Below are 19,518 nucleotides of genomic sequence, written 5' to 3' on the forward strand. Positions count from 1 at the left end.
ATAATCAGTCTTATTCTCGTGGCATTGTTATTTTAGCAAATTTGCTACGTTTAACGAATTTGTTAAGTCGCGTTTAACAAATTGTTAAGTCGTTTTGTTCGTTTGCAATTCTGGTGGCACTTTGCTAGAAGCGAGTTAACAAATAAGCGCGTGGCTACGGTTTTGCTACGCCATACCACATGAATGTAGCCGTTTCTTGTCCGTATATTCCGAAAATACGCACAAATAGTTCGAAAAACATTTTCTTTTTGAAAGAACTCCAAGAAATTGCAGCAGCCCTGAATAAATTAACTAACTGCTGTTCTCCACGACATAGTACATAGCTGCAATTTGGAGCCGAAATAGTTGAATTCGCCTAAAATTATTTGTAAATTTTTATATTTTTTAGTTATCGTTACTATTATTCTTCACGCTTACCTACTCTTATCTCGTTTGATATGTTTTATGAGTTTATTTTATTTTATTAACTTGTTCTTTTCGGACTTTCATTTTTTAATTCAAGATAAAACAACTCGCGTGCAATATCAGGAATATCTGCTTTTCTGCAGAAAAAAAGGCGGCTGTTTGAGGCAAATATTAAGAAAGATGTTCCTTCCAAAAATGATTTGTAGGAAGCACTCGCCTTGGACCTCAATAATCTCGATGGTACATAGAGATTGGTGCTTATACCTTCGTCCCTATCCATGACTCGTGACTCATGAGCATTTGAATCAGCAGTAATATCCTAAAATTTTGGGTGAAAAATTGACTTGAAGTATTTCTTCGTAGCAAAACAATTTGACGAAAAATCACAAAATTTAATCAGCCATTTTTAAGCACACGGGATATTCGGCATGGATATTTCCCAGAATTCACAGCGGTTTTAGTATTCGCGAAGCAATATGCACCAAAACTGGACATCGCGGAAGAGAAGTGCATTCGAAATTAGTACATTAGGAGACATTTTCGATTTTCGTATCTAAGCAACCGCAAGTTTGTGGTCGTCTAATAGGCAAAATCCCTGGTAAAATCAGAAGCGATACAATTTTAACACATTTTTAACCGCGGTAAAATTTTGACGTTTGCGAATTAATTGTTGAAGTATAGACATGTAACCAAATCAATTCTAATTCTTTTACTACATGCAGGAAATAATATGTAAAATATCGTGATCTGTAGCCGTTGCGAGGCCCCGCTCCCTGCGTTAATCCGTACAAGAGTGAGTTATTTCACGTTAACAAAGTGCCAACGCCAATTCAGAAATGGCGTAAGAATCGTAGCAATTTTGCTAGGCATCTTGTTACGCTAACCAAACAAAACGGCTACCAGAATACCAATTTTTGTTAGACGTAGCAAATTTGCTCAGTTAACAAACAAAACGCTTAACAAGTGGCACGAGAATAAACCTGAATCATTGTTTAATTTCGCAATTTTTCCCTAATTTGACCATCTTTGTAGCTTCTATGGTTTGCGAGATTTCCATGATAGACAACCATATCTTGGACACAGTGTATAGCTGTAGCGGTAGCGCCAGACTGCACCTCGCATGCTTCACAATAACACCTACAAGAAACATTTTTGTTAATGTCCGTGAATATGTTAATAAAACACGTGAAATGTGTAAAATTCATTTGTTTGTATTTGTATAGATCTTTTAAAATTAATTCACAACACTCGATTGGGGCTATTATTATAATTGTACAGTGGTGATCGCAGGGGTGAATGCTAAGACTGAAGTAAACCTTCCATTAAACTTCCCTCTATCTAACTAAATGGACGTGTTTCTCCAATTTTTGCCAAAATTACAAATTGCAATCGGTTTGAAAGCTCTGTAGCTATTAGTTTTTTTTCCGAACATGTTTCGACGTATTGGAGGAGTTATGTTTTTCATTAACCTACTTAGTGAAATTTAATGATAATCAATCATCACGACCACAAGGTGAACGTAAGTTTGTGTATTTCACTTTGATCAAAAGTTGAATAACTTCGAGTACCGAAAAAACATTCCAAAATATAACCAGGTGTCAAATTCTTGACAGAATAGCTTCCTAGCTGAAACCAAAAATTGCCAACATATGTTTTTTTACGCATGCATTTTGTTTGCTTTTATTAGAGGGACCTACCATCCAAATTTCGTTAAAATTGCTCCATAAATAAGAAAGTTGGATGTTGCACATGCGCAACTCGATTTTTTGCGCATGCATTTTGTTTGTTTTTATTAGGAGGACCTACCATCCAAATTTCGTTTTAATTGTTCCATAAATAAGAAAATTGCATTTCTGCGCATGCGCAACACGATTGTTGCGCATGAATTTTGTTTGCTTTTATTAAAGGGACTTACCATAGAAATTTCGTTTAAATTGCTTCAGAAACAAGATCGTTGCGTTTTGCACATATGCAACACAATTTTTTGACTTTGACAATTTTTTTTCTCCGTTTTTTGATAATATAACCCGGCCCAATTTTTTGTAGGTTGTACACAGGAAAATAAGGTCTTCCAAATAATAGAATAAAAATTTTAGGTTGCCATTTGAAAAAAAAAGTTCGATGCCGTTACGGCGCTCCAAATTTTTTTTCAAAAATCCGGCCCGTTATTTTTCTGTTCGGTATGCCTAAAACATATATACAAAATTTCAACAAAATCCGTCGAGCCGTTTTCTTAGAAAATTGCCAACAAACGTACGTACATACAGACGGAAAAAAATTTTATTCTTTAAAAGTTGCTTAAAATGGTCTAAAACGTCGACATTTGATGAAATTTTTAAATGTTCAAAAAACGGCTATCGCAATAGCTACCTAGCACATGCTAGGAAGCTAAAAATGATACTCAATACAGTATGTACTTCTTTTATGGGCCATATATAAAATAAAGTAAAATAAAAATAAAATAGCAGCAGAAAAAATAAAAACAAAATCGGTAAATTTCCGTTTTTCTGGCAATCTTCGGAATTAATCGGAATTTTCTTGTTTTTTCTTTACAGCATGATAATAATTGTTTAATTTCGCAATTTTTCCCTAATTTGACCATCTTCGTAGCTTCTATGGTTTGCGAGATTTCCATGTATAGCTGTAGCGGTAGCGCCAGACTGCACCTCGCATTCTTCACAATAACACCTACAAGAAACATTTTTGTTAATGTCCGTGAATATTTTAATAAAAAACGTGAAATGTGTAAAATTGATTTATTTGTATTTGTATTGATCTTTTAAAATTAATTCACAACACTCGATTAGGGCTACATATTATAATTGTACAGTGGTGATCGCTGGGGTGCAGGGGTGAATGCTAAGACTGAAGTAAACCTTCCATTAAACTTCCCTCTATGTCTATCTAACTAAATGGACGTTTTTCCAATTTTTGCCAAAATTAAAAATAGTAATTGGTTTGAAAGCTCTGTAGCTATTCGTTTTTTTTTCCCCGAACATGTTTCGACGTATTGGAGGAGTTATATGTTTTTCATTAACCTACTTACTGCAATTTAATGATGATCAATCATCACGACCACAAGGTGAACGTAAGTTTGTGTATTTCACTTTGATCAAAAATTGAATAACTTCGAGTACCGAAAAAACATTCCAAAATATAATAATATTGAATACGATACGAATAAATTTTCATTATGTACCAATATTTTACATTCCGAGTTACATTCAAAATTGGATAGCATCTTGGTGAATCACACAGCCTCCCTAGAAATGAATTTGATAGTTACTGAACCGCGATGGCTTCTTATATAAATAAATTCCTCTATAAACCAAATCTAAATGCGTATCGAGATAGAAAATAACATTTGACATCAATATCTAATGGAAGTGAATTTAAAAACCGCATTATTGCGTTTTGTCCCACTGCTCGAATGATGCAAAAATAAAATACAGTTTTATTGTGCAGCAAAAAATTTGACAGCCGCAGCAGACTGGTATATAAAAGGAGCCAGCCTTGACTGAACGAGTACTATTTTTTACTTATAAAGTTCAAGTGCAAGGTCAAAACTGCACCTTACGTCCGCCTTACATCCTTGTCGCGAATTTTGCATATGTTTCGTTTTTCTTCGTTTTAATGTTACTTGCGTTTTTATTGATTGATTATACAGTGAAACAATTATTAGTAATTACATCTCGAGATACCTTTATGGAGAATAATGAACATGGAATTTCACACATTTTTCTGATGAAGGTTAATGGTTATTATGTGCAATCGTTGCTTATAACTTATAAGCGGAATTTACATCGGAGCATACATTGCACATATTAGTTATCTGATTTGATCGACTTTTACTGCACTCATGTTGTTCTAGTACTCGTATCTGGTTAATTACGGTTCCATGTTAACGTTATGCCATTGACAAATATACTTTTTTTGCGTTTCTTCTTGGGGTGCTGAATGGTTATTGTCCAATAAAAAAGTGCATTAGCACAATCATAGCCTTCCTTAAAAACTTGGCGTATACAGAACGGTCCATAAGTATTTGTCCGGATAAGGCTCTCAGATTTTTCTACCTCAAAAGATCCGCGGTAGATAATGGAACATGGCCCCTGAAAAAACATCACCACATACCATGAAAGCAATTTCAATTATCAAGGAAATACTCATCATGAGAAGTTACCCGAATCGCTGTAGGGATTGGTGACATGTCGTGCCGGAAATTAATGTTGTTGTACCATTTGTCCCAACCTCCTCACTTGGTCTTGTAGGCAAAGGAAGGCGTCACTTAGGATGATAATCCTAATGCAGTGACTAGCGAGGTCGAATTACCTTCAGGATAACCATAATGTAAATCCAGGTTACGGACGACGCAATGTAAGAGAGAGTGTTTTGGCTCCACTAGTGGGGTCGTATGATGTTTTCTTACGAAAGTCGCTATCGCACACATTCTATTCAAAACGCAGGGGAAACCGAAATGGATAGAAAAAATTTCTTCTTCTTATTAATTATTTATGAAAATGATAATTTTTCTACCTACACGTAAGAGCTTTTCGCAACATGCAAACTTTCCAAAAGTAAATAGTAACTTTTTCGATTAAAATAACAAATTAGAATTTAATATACTCGTATATACGGGTACGATTTTTTATAAGGTATGTCAAGGGATAAACTGAAGTTTACGATCCTTTGAAAGCAAGTGTTCTGCATTTGTTGAAATTTTACGATATTTGTAACAACGCTGTGGTAAGTTAATTTTTTCCATGCTAAATCCCATTACTTTTCTATTCTTTGGGGTAGGAACCAGCATGCTCTCATCTAAATCGGAGCGTACACAGCTCTGAAGGTTTGCTAAGGAAGCCAAGGCACCGTATACAGTACCTATTTCAACAATGGTTTCAGATTAGGTACAAGTCTTGTTAACGTAAATTATTAAAAAATGGCTACACCTCGCTTGCATTATTTTCTTTGCTGAAAAACGCAAGTCGCTTTGTCTTCCCACGTACGCGTAATAATTTAGCTCATTTGTTGAACACCCCGTTTATGTCAAAACCTAATCGATTTGATCAAAGTTGAATTGCAAATGGAACAAACCCCTTCACAAAATTGTTTCAAGAGCAGTCTAGTTTTTAACATTATTTTACATTTTGCAAGTATTTATTAGGGTTATAATTAAATCCAGCTTTCGAATTTATCTCAGGGGAGTCTGTTAAAAATAGGTTTAAATGTACCACCCCATACGTGGCAACATTTGATAGTGAACTTTAATTAAACATGGTGGAATTAAATTAGAAACTAACGAATGAATATGACTGTACCAGCCTTGTCGTAACTTACGATATCGGAAATGGGTTTGGATTAATGCCAATATATGAATGTATTCTGGGAAAAATTAAATTTATGCTCCGCTATGAATTATGTTAGTTTACATATTGTCGTTTTCTTTCAAAGCGTCAAGATTACATAGTTATACAAGTACGACAAAAAATGGTCATTATAAGTTGTTGCAGTTAATTCGGAAGGCCACGCATTAGCAAATTTGGATTAGTGTGCTCTGTGGTGAGGTATGTACGTACGTAATCTCTTCTACTTTTGGCGAGCTCACATTACACACTTGTTTTATTATTCCTAGGTAATTGGGCGCGAAACAGTTAGTGGGTGATTCAGACTGAAAAACAAAATTTTATTGTTCGTAACTATCTCGCTGTGACCATCTCTTCGCCATGAATAAACGAATTCGTTGATCATTTGTCTACACAACACTACATTGTCCTAAAAATATTTACTGTTGCGACCTTGAAATTCGTCTAGACAGCGTGGCCCATGCGCTGACTTCATCCTGTGTTTTGATTGATCTGTGGCCAACCACCACACACACACGCCTGGTCATTAATTTAATGCCGTAGACAGTGCATATCGATCTACCTGTACGGGATAATTTGTATTTAAGAAAAAACAACGTATAATTAACATCCCCCTTGCTAGACGCATTCTAGTCGGTAGACAGCGGCAGTTAAAATGCTCGCTAATTAACCGTAGTGCCCCTAATAATCCGCGCCGATAATCTCCGTCGAGGACTAGTCAGATTGAAAAAAATCTTCAAGGACAGGGGAAAATGGGGCAATTATCGTTAATTCCATTTCCGCCATTCGATTCATTAGCATTTTAAATTGGTTAAAATTGAATGCAGGCATTACCTACTTATTATTTATCTTTTTTCAATTTGTTTCCAGGTATCCATGATGACGGACACGGGGTCGACAAGTGATGTCACCGCCAGTGGAATAACGCATATTAAAAAAGAAATGGATTCTAGCTTTCCGGAATGTTCACCGTCGAATAGTGAAATGTACTCGCCAACTACTACGACAATGATACACGACAGTGGGGTATGTAAATTACGATTTCCGGAACACACACACTTAAATCTGTAAAAAGACATTCGAATTTTGTGTATGACAGTCACGTTTCGACTAATCTTGGTATTTCTATCGCCTAATACCTTCGGGAATTCCATTCATCTGAAGGTTGAGATCTTAGAACTGAGATCTTGCCCAAGCTAAATACTTTTTGCGCATTTTATGAAAGTTAAACAGGGTGTTATAAAACCAAGTATTAAAAAAAATTGGATCGGAAATCAAACGAAATATTTTGTTAAACACATTGCTTTATGTTCAAAATTACTTAAAAATGTTATATTACAAATAACCACTCGGCTTGCCCCAATTTACAATAGACTCACATTTACTGGGTTCACAAACACACATCTAAAAATGTTACAAATCGGGGAAGAAGTCGTAATCGGTTGTCATACCACTAACGCCCTTCACCTATTCAGCGTTGAGGTTGCAGTTGACTGGTCGATGTTTAGTTTCCTTGTTTGATAGTCGGTGCCCTCTGCGGTAGTATTATTTCACTACTCGCTTCTACACGGAGAATTCGAAAAAAGAAAATACTTTCGCGGGCTCCCGTTACACCTAACAGCCAACTTGGTTCCTAAATAACAATTTCAATATCTTTTTGGCAAAATCCAGTACTGATTGTCTTCAGATCTACGGATGAGAATTGTATTGAATAGTTAGTAGTAGTTTCCAAAGTCAATTTATACATGCTTTGTCTCTTTTTGGCATGGTATCTGATAAGATGAGTAGCGCGTTTAGCGTATTTTATTTGAAAATTAATTTTACCTTTCATGGGATTCTAATTAAAGGTCTCGACAAAAGGAACTTTTCTACCAACTACCGCCCTTCTTTCTTACCCGTTTTCAAAAGAAGGAGGGTCACTTGTTTCATCCTTCATGGTACTCTAACGAAAGGAATTAATTTCTACCAACCATAGTCCTTCTCCTTGACCCTGTGACACGGTTTAACCCAATGACCCAGTTGACCCAGTGACCTAGTCCAACTCTGCCCCTGACTATTTAAATCTATTCCGTCAGGAGAAAAAAATGACACATCAGCCAATGATATAACAGATTTCCAGAAGGTAGAAGAAGGGGAATGGGATCGAGACTTGGCTTCTTGAAACAAAATCTTGTGACCGTTTTGAAGAGCATCTTCAGCAACAGCGGACTACGATGACTTCAAACAGGTCGTTCGCGCTCGGAAATTCACGTGCTCACTGACCCACCAACCTACAAAATCACGAACAGGGAATGCGATACACGTTTTTGCAAGATATGGGTTTGAATTTGTCTTTGGTGCTGGGTAATATCTCAGACATCCCTTTTTAAGAAGATCTTAGAAGAAAGAGGGTCTCTACGTCATCATTCCTCGCTATCCCACGTCCAAAATCGAACAAGAGGTTCAGCTTCTATTAGGTCGTCCGCGCTCCCCAAGGATGTCCAACGTCGTCTCATCCCTAGCGACCCCAAACTGCCAAGGTTGTATGGTAACTCACAAACAAGAAATCCCTTTTCGTCTCATAGTCGGCATGCTCAATTCGCCGCCAGTTAGTGGCGCTAGGTGAGAAGAACTAGGAAAACTTACCCCACACTACTTGGGGGTGGCGTCAGCTCTTAAAATTTTGACGCTATCTGAAGCTATGTGAGCAGAACACAAATTGTCAAAATTTAACACGAAATAAACTGGTGGCAATATAAAAAATGGCCCCCCACACTATTGGGGGGCTGACAATCATAACGATTGAATTTGGAAGTGATAGGAGGCGATGGTGGTGTTGGCGTAAACATAGGACCCCGGCCCCTAGTCGAGGTTTTTTCCAAAATTTTAAACAATGCTAGCTAAACTAAAAATGGCGCTAGCAGACCCCAGGCAGTAGAACACAAAACTTATTGACTAAAAGACAACATGGGTGGTGGTGTCTATAGAGACAGTGTGGTCATACGGTGGTGTTATTTTGTATTGGTAGTTGGGGGAGATTGGTAGAAATTAACCTGGAACCAAGGTTATGAATTTATTTTGCTGCAAACAACAGCCTTATTGTAATTGCAACCATAGCAAAATCTACTAATTCGATTAAACCAATGATAAATTGGAAAAAACATGGCCGACATGGAGCACATGACCACACTGTCTTTATACAGTCACTGTAGTCAGAGCAGCCTGCCCAGTTAAAAATAAAGATCAAAAATAAACAAATAAATACCCATAGACGGATTGTTTTGTACAAGTGCTATGCAAAAAATACTCCAATTTGTAGTTAGGGTACTCATTCATTTCTGGAAAAGTTCTGCACTCATTTCCGAGACTTTCACTGCATCATCATTTTTGGCTAAACGAGACGAAACTGTTAGGTCTCGTTCATCCAAAAATGATGAGGCTGTGAAAGTCTCGTAAACGAATGCAGAACTTCCCAATTTACGAAATAACTTATGAATCATTGTATAAAAATGCCACAAAACTTCTTAGTGTTATATTTTTAAAAGGAATGCTGCTATGGTCGATAAACTGATAATATAAAGACGCATTGTGTTGTTGATCCTTGTCGTGTCTCGTCGTTACCGACCTCAGCAAATTGTAATTGCTGACATATAAGCAAGCGATATAAATGCCAGCCATTCACGGGAACATTAAGAGTATGAGAAGGAAGTAGGGATTGTAATTTCTGATGTAACGTAACGTAACACATTATTAAATATTAATTGAAGATGAACAGACCTAAAAGGGCGACAAGGGCTAGTTTGGTGTTGTACGAAAGTGAAAGCTCGGATTTTTCCGATTTTTCCAGTGGCAGTGACGAGTTATACATACCAGAAAATGTAGGTGCGAGAAAATCAATCTCGATAAATCGTCCCAACAATTCTCCTTCATTTCAAACACAAAGTACAGGGATATCCGGAGTTTCTAGTCCACAAACGTTTTGCATTGAAGCTCAAATGCAGGTATGATCTAATAATAATTACAAATGCAGTGCTAACGAATTGTCTTGAATATCAGTGCCCTTTTCAATTTTGTAAAGACGTACGGCAGACCCTTAGCAATCGCCTGACTGACTGTAGGAGTTTTTACATATTGTAATTTTGGTGATTTTTAACAATTGCCCATTTTACTGTAGAGACTATTCAAAATTCTCTGAAAGAGATACGAAGTGGATGAAATGGAAGCAAAGTTGCGCAATTTGGAGACGCATCTTTCCCTTATTTATTATCGATTTATTTTTAATTTTTTTGTAACTATTTGAAAACAAATGACATTTTCTCATTGCAACTTGGGGGATGGGGAGGGGGGGGGGGCGTGTAAACACCACTCAGATCGCATAAGGATCATGCCAAATTTGAAACATTAGAAATTTCGTTTCTTTAATAAAAAGGCTAAAACATGAAAACGTTGAGTACAAAAATTGCACGAGTGGCATCCTGTGGATGAGAGTGTGACAATTCTGCGAACCTGTAATACGCACATTACAACCAAATTATGTACCATACTTTTCCTACGACCTCGGTGAACTTCAAAATGAAAATAAGGCAAAACTCAAAACGACGTCTTTTGACATATGTAAATAATTATCAGTATCACCTTCCAAACGTACTTGATCTATTGTAATTTTTGTCATTACGCACGGGTATAGGTAATGGGACTATATCATGCGTCTAAATTATACGTTATGACCTCATTTTCAGGGAGATCGTAGTAAAAACCATTTATTGATTGCTATTATCTACGGACAATTGTGTAATTAATGTAATTAACTCAAAAAATTAACTTACAGATTGATTTTGCGACCGAGTCTGGGAATCAATACGAAGCAAAGTTACGATCATCCAGCAGCCCAGAAAGACAATATTGTTCATCGACCACCCAACCGCATACCGAATCTGGCATCAGTTCAATAGAAGTGAGTACACTACATATAATTTGTGTTTTTACTTGTTTATCATGCCGAATCTACTTTTCGATCCCTTTCAGAATGGCATGAAAGAAGAAGATTCGCCACGTAGATTATGTCTTGTTTGCGGAGATGTTGCATCTGGATTTCATTATGGTGTGGCCTCCTGCGAAGCATGTAAAGCATTTTTTAAACGGACAATACAAGGTTAGTACACTCTACATTGTTTTTTCATTTTTGCTATTATCATTCACATGATTTTTTTGTTTATCACATGCCAATCTTGTTAGTTTTTTTTTAAATATTTTTGTGTCAACAGTGTCTTCTTTATTTCTCAAAAAATAGTATAATTTGAAAAGACACCTTTTGTGATAAATCTGTTAGTAAACTATACACTATACAGGGTGGTGACTTGCGTAACGCTTCATAGTGATTTCAATGTAAAATTCATAACATGCGATTATTGGCTCCCCAAATTATTTTAGAGCAAAAATGTATGAAGGTTTTTTGTAGAAAAAAATTGTTTACGTCAATCAACCCTATTAGTTTAAAATTTTTTGCAAAATAAAGACGGAAAATTGGAAAAATAAAACCCCTTTTTCAATAATAATCTGTGATGCTATGGAATTTTATAATACAAGAACTAGGCCAATATCCGTCAGGAGCCATGGAATGTCTGCTATAAAACAAATCAAATTCTATCAAAAAGTATTATAGAACAGCGAATTCAACATAAAGAAAGACCAAATTACTAAAAACGGTTTCCTAATATAACAATTTACAATAACTGCAATACAGTAACTAAGTCGATCATAAAAGCCATTTCGAACTGCTGCTATTGATAACTAGATATCTTTTTGTGTTAGAAAATTCCATGGCATCACAGATTATTGAAAAATTGAGGGTTTTATTTTTCCAATTTTCCGTCGTTATTATGCAAAAAATTGAAAACTAATGCGGTTGATTGACGTAAAAAATTTTTTTCTACAAAAAACCTTAATACATTTTTGCTCTAAAATAATTTGGGGAGCCAATAATCGCATGTTATGAATTTTACATTGAAATCCCTATGATGCGTTACGCAAGTCACCACCCTGTATAGATGTGCTACAGAACTCTAAAAGCGGGAGTGTGCCATAAGAAAAAGGTGCAAACAGTTTGAAATTTCAATAGTACACTTATGGATTTTGCATTTTTGGATTTGACAGACAATTTTACACCTGATACGGTTGTTTTCAGTAATTTATACAAAATGTAAAAAGTATTCAATTTTATTTTTACTCTATTAAACCGGAAGTGAAAGGAAAATTAAAGAGTTGAGTCTAGTTATACAGTCCAGACGTTAATAACCCTCCCCTTTCTTCTGTATGGGAAACTGTTTAAGATATCCACTTCAAATTTGGGGTAGAGGGGCATGGTGACTAATGTATACTTCTTGACATCAAATTTGACAGTTCTAACTTCCAAGGGTATTTTGAGTTTTTTTAATGATATATGATTTTGAAGGATTTTCAGCCACAGTACGTCTCCCGAGTTTGAAGTCTCCACTGTAACCCCATCCAAGATGGCCTTTCATCAAAGTGTATTGTTTCTAAAATTTTTATTTATTTTTTTAAATTTATTTATGCCTTTATTTTTGAGTGGACAGGGTTTCAGCCAAGGTTGCTCTACCAATCCAACCCACTATACATTTACAAATATCTATGCTCGAATCCGGATTCGAACGAGGGACCCTTAGTACCACAGTCCAGATTGAACTGAACTACACTACACGAGCCAGCAAAAAATACCTACTTTTAAGAGGACGTTTGGTGTGTTTCATATACAAATTAAAGTCTAAAAATTGGTGCATATCAGTTGTGCAGGAAAAAAAATTAAAATTAAATTTATGGTCATGACATAAATAATTTCACCCCATCTTACCTGGGGTTTCAGTGGAGATTTGAACGCTCTGGAGATGAACTACGGATCGAGACTTTCAAAATGACCCTCTCTATTTAAAAAGTGACCCAGTAGCCATTTTGGAAGTTGAAACTATCAATTGTATGTCAAGATGTGGTATTTTATACCTTACTCACCCCCTTCTTCCCCAAGTTCAAATCGTACTTCAAACCGTTTCCCGGCGAGGGGGGAGGCGTCCGCACTGTATGGAGTATTATACAGTATAATACTGTTTACGCAGGATCATGGATATCATTTTTTAAATTTTTAACATTCATTAAAAACAGTGCTTCAGTCATTTTATATGCAAGTAACGCAATTTATTTATGCATTTAATCAAGACTTAGATTTTCGTTCTATGAATGTTTTGGACAGTATAAATGTTGTCTTTAAAGTGAGCACAAGTGTAAAAGGATTTAGCAGCGTTATGTTGGCAAAAAGTTTGGCGTTATTGCTCCTGTGAGCTTTGATTGCGCCAACTTTTTCGCCGTTCTATTATAGCAGCTCTCACCCTTTCTTTATCTCCCTTTAAATCAATGTTGGGGAAATTTTAAGAGGATGAGTCTAATGCACTCCCTCATCATTATTCATTAGAAAGCATTTGTTTTGGAAATTGTTACTCTTAGATAAACATTTAGTTTAGTTAGTTACTTAAGTAATTATTGATGTGAGCAATTTGCTATAGAGGGGGTAATTTTTATTGCAGGTAATATCGAATACACCTGTCCTGCAAATGGAGAATGCGAAATAAATAAAAGGAGAAGAAAAGCCTGTCAAGCATGCCGATTTCGCAAGTGTCTACGATCCGGCATGTTAAAAGAAGGCGTAAGACTGGACCGGGTGCGAGGGGGTAGGCAAAAATATAGGCGTAATCCCGAGATGCCCTACCAAATTCAGGTGATATCCACACAAAGGCCATCCGTATCACTGGACGGTTCGTTCTTCTCAACCTGCAATTGTAAATGGTTTCAAATTTTTTGTTTTAGATATCAAAATGTTGGAAGTATTAGCACAATGCGAACCAGACTTATTAGATATAAATACGACGTTAGAAAATATGAAAAACCGATCACTGTCCATTTTGAGCGACCTATACGACAGAGAACTGGTCGGTATAATTGGCTGGGCGAAACAGATACCCGGCTTCACGGAGTTGTCTCTCAATGATCAGATGCGACTATTACAGAGTACTTGGGCGGAAATTCTCACGTTGACTCTCGCACATAGAAGTTTGCAATTATTAGGATTAGGTAGACTGAAATTTGCGACGGATTTCACTTTGGATGAACGTCAGTCGCGTGATTGTGGAGCAGCTGATTTATATTTTACGGTAAGTTGTCGACGGTGCGCGCATGTCGTTCGTTTGTTATTAATTTCTTTTGTAGTGTTGTCATGTCGTGGAAAGGTTAGACAACATTAGCATTTTAAAAGAAGAGTACTATCTATTAAAAGCGTTAATTTTAGCCAATTCTGATGTACAATTGGTCGAATCTAATGCTTTAAAGAAATTTAGAGATTCTATTTTAGTTGCATTATCGGATACTGTTTCTATATTAAGGTAAGAATCCATCACTATTAAAAAAAACTTGTTTTGCTCTCATTGCATTTGATAAGCGATGTATACTTATTCAAAATCGTCATATTTTAGAATAAATTCGTTAATATTTTGAGGTACCAATTTCTACTAGAAGGATTTATTTTGAGAATTTTTTATAAATGTGCGATAATTTTAACAAAAATCCTTACATTATCAACAAAACGAGGCTGATGGGGAGGATAAATCCCAAGATTGGGAGATGAATTGATCTTCATCTTTTTTACGTTATTTATTTATTGTACAATGAGAAAATATTACATGCATCAGTCATTTAAGTATACTTGACAAAATGCTGCAATCACCAGATATTTAAAAAACAAATTTAGGGCTTGGGGGGGGGAGCGACAAGTAATCTGGGGATGTAGTGGCTATGTGCAAGTACCCTGCATTAACCGAATAGTTGTAACTCACCTGAATATATACTGTTGGAAAAATTTTTGTTTTACATGGATGAAAATTGAAGGAAACCAAAAAATTCGTTTTACTTATAAAGATATTGCAAAAAAAATCATTTTTTCCTAACATTTCAGCAGATACAGAAAAATAAACACTTCCTCATTGTGCAGTTTAGAACACTACAAGACACAGTTTAGAGATTTTCAACACAACGTTTTGCTTTGGAGAAATTATCAACATTATTTTTTACATGGCCTATAAAAAAAATACACATTGTATTGAGTAGCATTCTTTATTACAAATACAACGATATACCAAGTTGGAAAGTGTTCGTTTCAACAGGATGGGGCACCCGCACACAATGCTCTAATCGTGCGAGAATAACTATTAGAAAAATTGGGGTGGTATTTAGGGAGTCCTTAAATCATAATATATATTATCTTTTTTTGTTACCAAAAAAATAGTCAACATTATCTTTACCATAGCTCACTTAAAAAATAAAAAGAGGTGCTATGGATGACTATAACTTCCCCGAAAAATGCGTTGTTTTTTATCATTTCTCATTGAAACTTTCAATTTTGACATTTGACGAATATGAACCACGACCTTCAACAAGCTATTACTCCGTTCGTATTACTTATCCATTCAGGGTCCCGGGACCTATTTTTAAGGAAACATTTTTCGTCCCTGAGAAGGGATGGTATCCATTCCAAGGGTAAAAGCAACACAGCTGCACAGAGTCAACTTTGAAGAAAAGGGTAAGTAGATCCTAAATCCAAATTTTTATTAGAATCGGTGCTATTTGGCAAAATGATATAGGAAAGTGATCACATTTTTAGCTGAGATGAAAAACGCACAGTAATAGAAACTGCAACTGCTACCGCTAAGATTTTTATAAATATATTTTGATGAAAATTTCTAAGATTTTTAAGATTCCTAGAAAACTTTTCAGGAAAAAAAAACATAGTTTTGAAATTTGCCCAAAATGTTCTTTGGACCTTCCTCTTCCTCTTGAACATATCCAAGAACATTGTTTTGTCCAACCTGATGCCCTGTATTTGCAGCTGTTTTATAAAGTTCTTGAAGACCTGTTGTCACATATACACTGTGTCCAAGATAAGGATGGCTATCATGGGGATCTCTGAAACCATAGAAGATACGACGGTCAAATTAGGGAAAAGTTGCGTAATCAAACAGTTATGATCAAGCTTTATAGAGAACTAGAAAATTCCGATTACTCCCGCTGATATGCCATAAACACTGAAATTTGCCGATTTGATTTTTATTTTTTTCTGATGTTATTTGAACATATACAAAAAAATAGAAAACACTTTCCCATTGCCATTGTCTACAAGACAGCCTTGAGAGATGTTCAATACAACGTTTCGTTTCGGACAAATCATCATCAACTTAAATTTTTATCTGGCTCTTAAAAAAACAAAAGTTGGAAACTCTTGCTTTCAACAGGATGGTGCACCCGTACACAGCACTCTAATCGTGCGAGAATACCTATCGGACAAATTTCCTTGCAATTAAAATCCGATAGGTATTCTGGCACGATTAGAGCATTGTGCACGGGTGCACCATTCTGTTGAAACCAACAGTTTCCAACGTTTGCTTTTTTGTGTGTGAAATATATTGTTCGATTAGTATTAAAAAATGCTACACTCAATACAGTACTTTTTTTTGTGGACCAGATACAAAAATAAAGTTGATGACTTCTCCAAAACGAAACGGTGAAATTCTCTCAAGGCTGCCTTGTAGAATTCAAAAAGTGGCAATGAGAAAGTGTTTCTTATTTTTCCGTACTGCTGAAATAATTAAGTTAAAATATTGTGACGCTTTTTACAGCTTGATAATAGCAGTTTACTGGGACTATATCTGAGAATTGAACATAGACAAGAATGAGAAAGGAGAGTTCTAGGAAATTTTTCGGGAAATTTCAAAACGCTTTTCAAAAGGGTTTCATAAAAGAAAGAGTTTTGCGAAAGCGTTTAATATTAAAATTCCTTGAAATACCTTGCAAATAAATTATTCCTAGAAACAGTGGCGGCCTTCCCATAAGGTCGAGTAGACTAAGGTCAACCAGCGCAAAGGCGTGCGTGAAGTGAACACTATATTTTTAGCGCATTTTTTGAAAAAAATGCGCTATTCGTTATGGCTGGCTGTCCGACTGAGATCTCGGTAATTACAATACCTAGAGACTTCAAATTTTCACTAAAAGCTTTCTGATGTATATTGTAGATGTGCAGGCTCTAGTCTATTTTGAGATAGATTACTCGTGAGATCGATCATTTTAAACTTTGCTAATGAAATACTCATCTGCATTACCAAAAATGCGCTTTCATCATGCATATGCCGATTTACAACTTGTTTCAATTTCACACTCAAAAATTAGAAGGAACGGGAAAAGTTCCAATACAGTTTTGAAAGTGGTTAAGTCGCTAAATCAGTAGAAAATCCCACATATTAATCTATTTATTGTTTCCAAATGCCACCTCGTCATTTTTTGGCCCGGTATACGTCTCCACTTACCACTACTTGTAATCTGCAGGTTTGTGATAAAAGCCTCCAAATAAATGCTTCTGGAGAAGATGTAGAGATATCAAAATGCGTTTGGTAATCTATTCAGTAAAACTGGAATTTTCTTTACAGGCCAATAGGTGCCTTCAATCACGTTCAGCAGTTACTCTTGTGCATGCCCGCATTGAGACAAGCCGATCATGTGGTTCGCCGATTTTGGTCCGACATCCATCAACAAGACCTCGTTCCAATGAATAAATTATTTCTAGAAATGCTAGAATCGTACTGTAGGTAGCCTTGTGTGATCAACGACTAATGTAAAATGATGGAACATGTTCTTTGTGGAGTTATTTTTATATCGCCATAGGTTAAGAACATGTTGTGGTCATAATGAATCATCCGTCATCTAGGATAAGGTATATTTAGGTTTCCAGTGATAGCTAATGTAGTTCTATTTGTTTTAGACCTGTGGTTAGGATTTTATTGTATATAGATATACATACTTTTAGAGGAAACACTGCATATCTTGAATTTATTTTGTTTAGGTTGCATATATTATGCATTTTTATGTATACCTCATTATTATTTTTAGTTCGACTATTTCATTTTATTTACCCACATTCGTTGCTAGTGACGAGTTTGACATTGTTATCTAGCTGATTTCTCACCATGTGGATCATGGCAGCTTTTTAGCAAGTTTGTGGATGGCCAGGTGTCATTTCAAGATTACACAATTACTGTTCATCAGATTGGTTAGTGCAATTGTAGTTGATGTATGATGTCAAGCTAAGTCACTTGGTGTGATTTACATTTTTGCCCTATTAAGTTAATATCTAATGACTTTTATATCACGTTATACTTGACAATTTGTTTATACAATTATATCATTTTGTGTTGCAGTCACTACCAATTACACCAATTTAATGAAATGTAAGCATGTTTTGGGAAATTGTGGCTTATTTTTCAATAAATGTTAATAAAACAACAACAGCGTTTGTAAGCTGCGACTACCAGTTTCATAATTTTATATTTTCATTCAATATTAATTTAATTTATTCACAGGGTGTCCCAATTTATCTTGAGACAGTCGACTATTGCAGAAACTAGTGGAGATCAACAAAAAAAATTTATATACAATCTTCATATGGAGGAATCTATTCAATGATGCTATGAATTTGTTCACATAACCGCCCTTAAGTGTCAAGTATAGGGCAACTAATTTTTTTAAATAGAAACCTATACTTTTTATTAAATATTTGTATCCTACATTAATAGAAACATAATAAACTTTCATGGGAAACGTTTTTCCCGCTACACCTACTTTTTTTTAAGACCACTATTTTTATTTTGAGCTAGACAGCTGTTCTGTCAAGAGTGCACATTTTTCATGTGTAATGAATATACATAGCCCATGTATTATCTTGTTACTAAACATTTCTATCTCTATAAGTTAGAAAAAACATGTCAGGTCATAATAATACTTTGATCTTCACGTCACATAATTTACAAATTAAACAAAAAACATTTATTTTCAATATATCTATAAACCCTTTATAATATAAAATTACTACATAATTACTCTAAGCCCCATCTCGTTCTTCAAATACTTGCAAATTTCATTCATTAATAATAATTTTAAAGAATCGTTGGTCATTATTAACGTAGTAAGTTGAACTGCATCTTCCCACGAAACATCCTGCAAAGCAATCTTGATGGCATTGGCAAGATTTTCTCTTTGTGTTGGTGTCATGTCTTCTAAAATTACTTCAGCTACCGATTTAAATTTACCAGAACCATTCCATGCGGCCAGGATAGAACCCAATGTGCCTCCTGATAATTATGAAACAACAAATTAAAAATGTGAAAAGAATGGAAAGCTTTGTGGATTGTGTTGACGGCTTTGTAGTCTGCGAACTATTCCGAAAGTAAATGACGCACAAACTGTTAAAGAAATTCTATTTGTCGCTTGAAACTGTAAAAAATCGACTTCAAGATACATTATCCTAGACCACATACCAATTGCTAAACCAACAGGTCCTCCGAATAAGCCGCCTAACAAAGCACCTCCTCCCGCTATACAGGCACCTTTACCAGACTCAATGATAGTCACTTGTAAATTTCTTTCCTCTGAAAGCTCCACTGCAACCTTCATAAGTTCTTGTTGATTTACAGGCATCCTCTAATTCTTATCTCAAGAATCTCATCATGTGGAAGGTTGATAGTAAATAGGTAAGGTTTCTCCTTTTGAACACTGCACTTATGAGAAACGTTTAAAGGTTGCTAATAATTGCTGCGATTGTACAAAAATTTACAAATTACAAAGTCTGAGTACTACAAAAAGGAAAGCAATAAATACAAAGAAAGTATGTAAG

At 35.5% G+C, this 19,518-nt stretch overlaps 2 protein-coding genes across 2 annotated transcripts; one reads left to right on the forward strand and one right to left on the reverse strand.

The window, feature by feature from the left end:
• Window positions 1-6,404: 6,404 nt before the first annotated feature.
• Window positions 6,405-18,131, forward strand: LOC116182473 (steroid hormone receptor ERR1-like). The gene is made up of 7 exons (XM_031503011.1): window positions 6,405-6,791; window positions 10,573-10,698; window positions 10,770-10,896; window positions 13,337-13,564; window positions 13,617-13,960; window positions 14,016-14,188; window positions 17,279-18,131. Exons 1-7 carry the CDS (start codon window positions 6,642-6,644, stop codon window positions 17,439-17,441), a joined length of 1,311 nt encoding a protein of 436 aa, XP_031358871.1. The 5' UTR covers window positions 6,405-6,641; the 3' UTR covers window positions 17,442-18,131.
• Window positions 18,132-18,656: 525 nt separating this feature from the next.
• On the reverse strand, window positions 18,657-19,518 carry LOC116182481 (protein C19orf12 homolog). The gene is made up of 2 exons (XM_031503021.1): window positions 19,163-19,518; window positions 18,657-18,976 (listed from the first exon to the last, which is right to left on the reverse strand). Exons 1-2 carry the CDS (start codon window positions 19,320-19,322, stop codon window positions 18,714-18,716), a joined length of 423 nt encoding a protein of 140 aa, XP_031358881.1. The 5' UTR covers window positions 19,323-19,518; the 3' UTR covers window positions 18,657-18,713.

This window comes from Photinus pyralis, unplaced genomic scaffold, assembly GCF_008802855.1.
Source record: "Photinus pyralis isolate 1611_PpyrPB1 unplaced genomic scaffold, Ppyr1.3 Ppyr1.4_LG1, whole genome shotgun sequence".
Lineage (NCBI taxonomy): Eukaryota > Metazoa > Arthropoda > Insecta > Coleoptera > Lampyridae > Photinus > Photinus pyralis.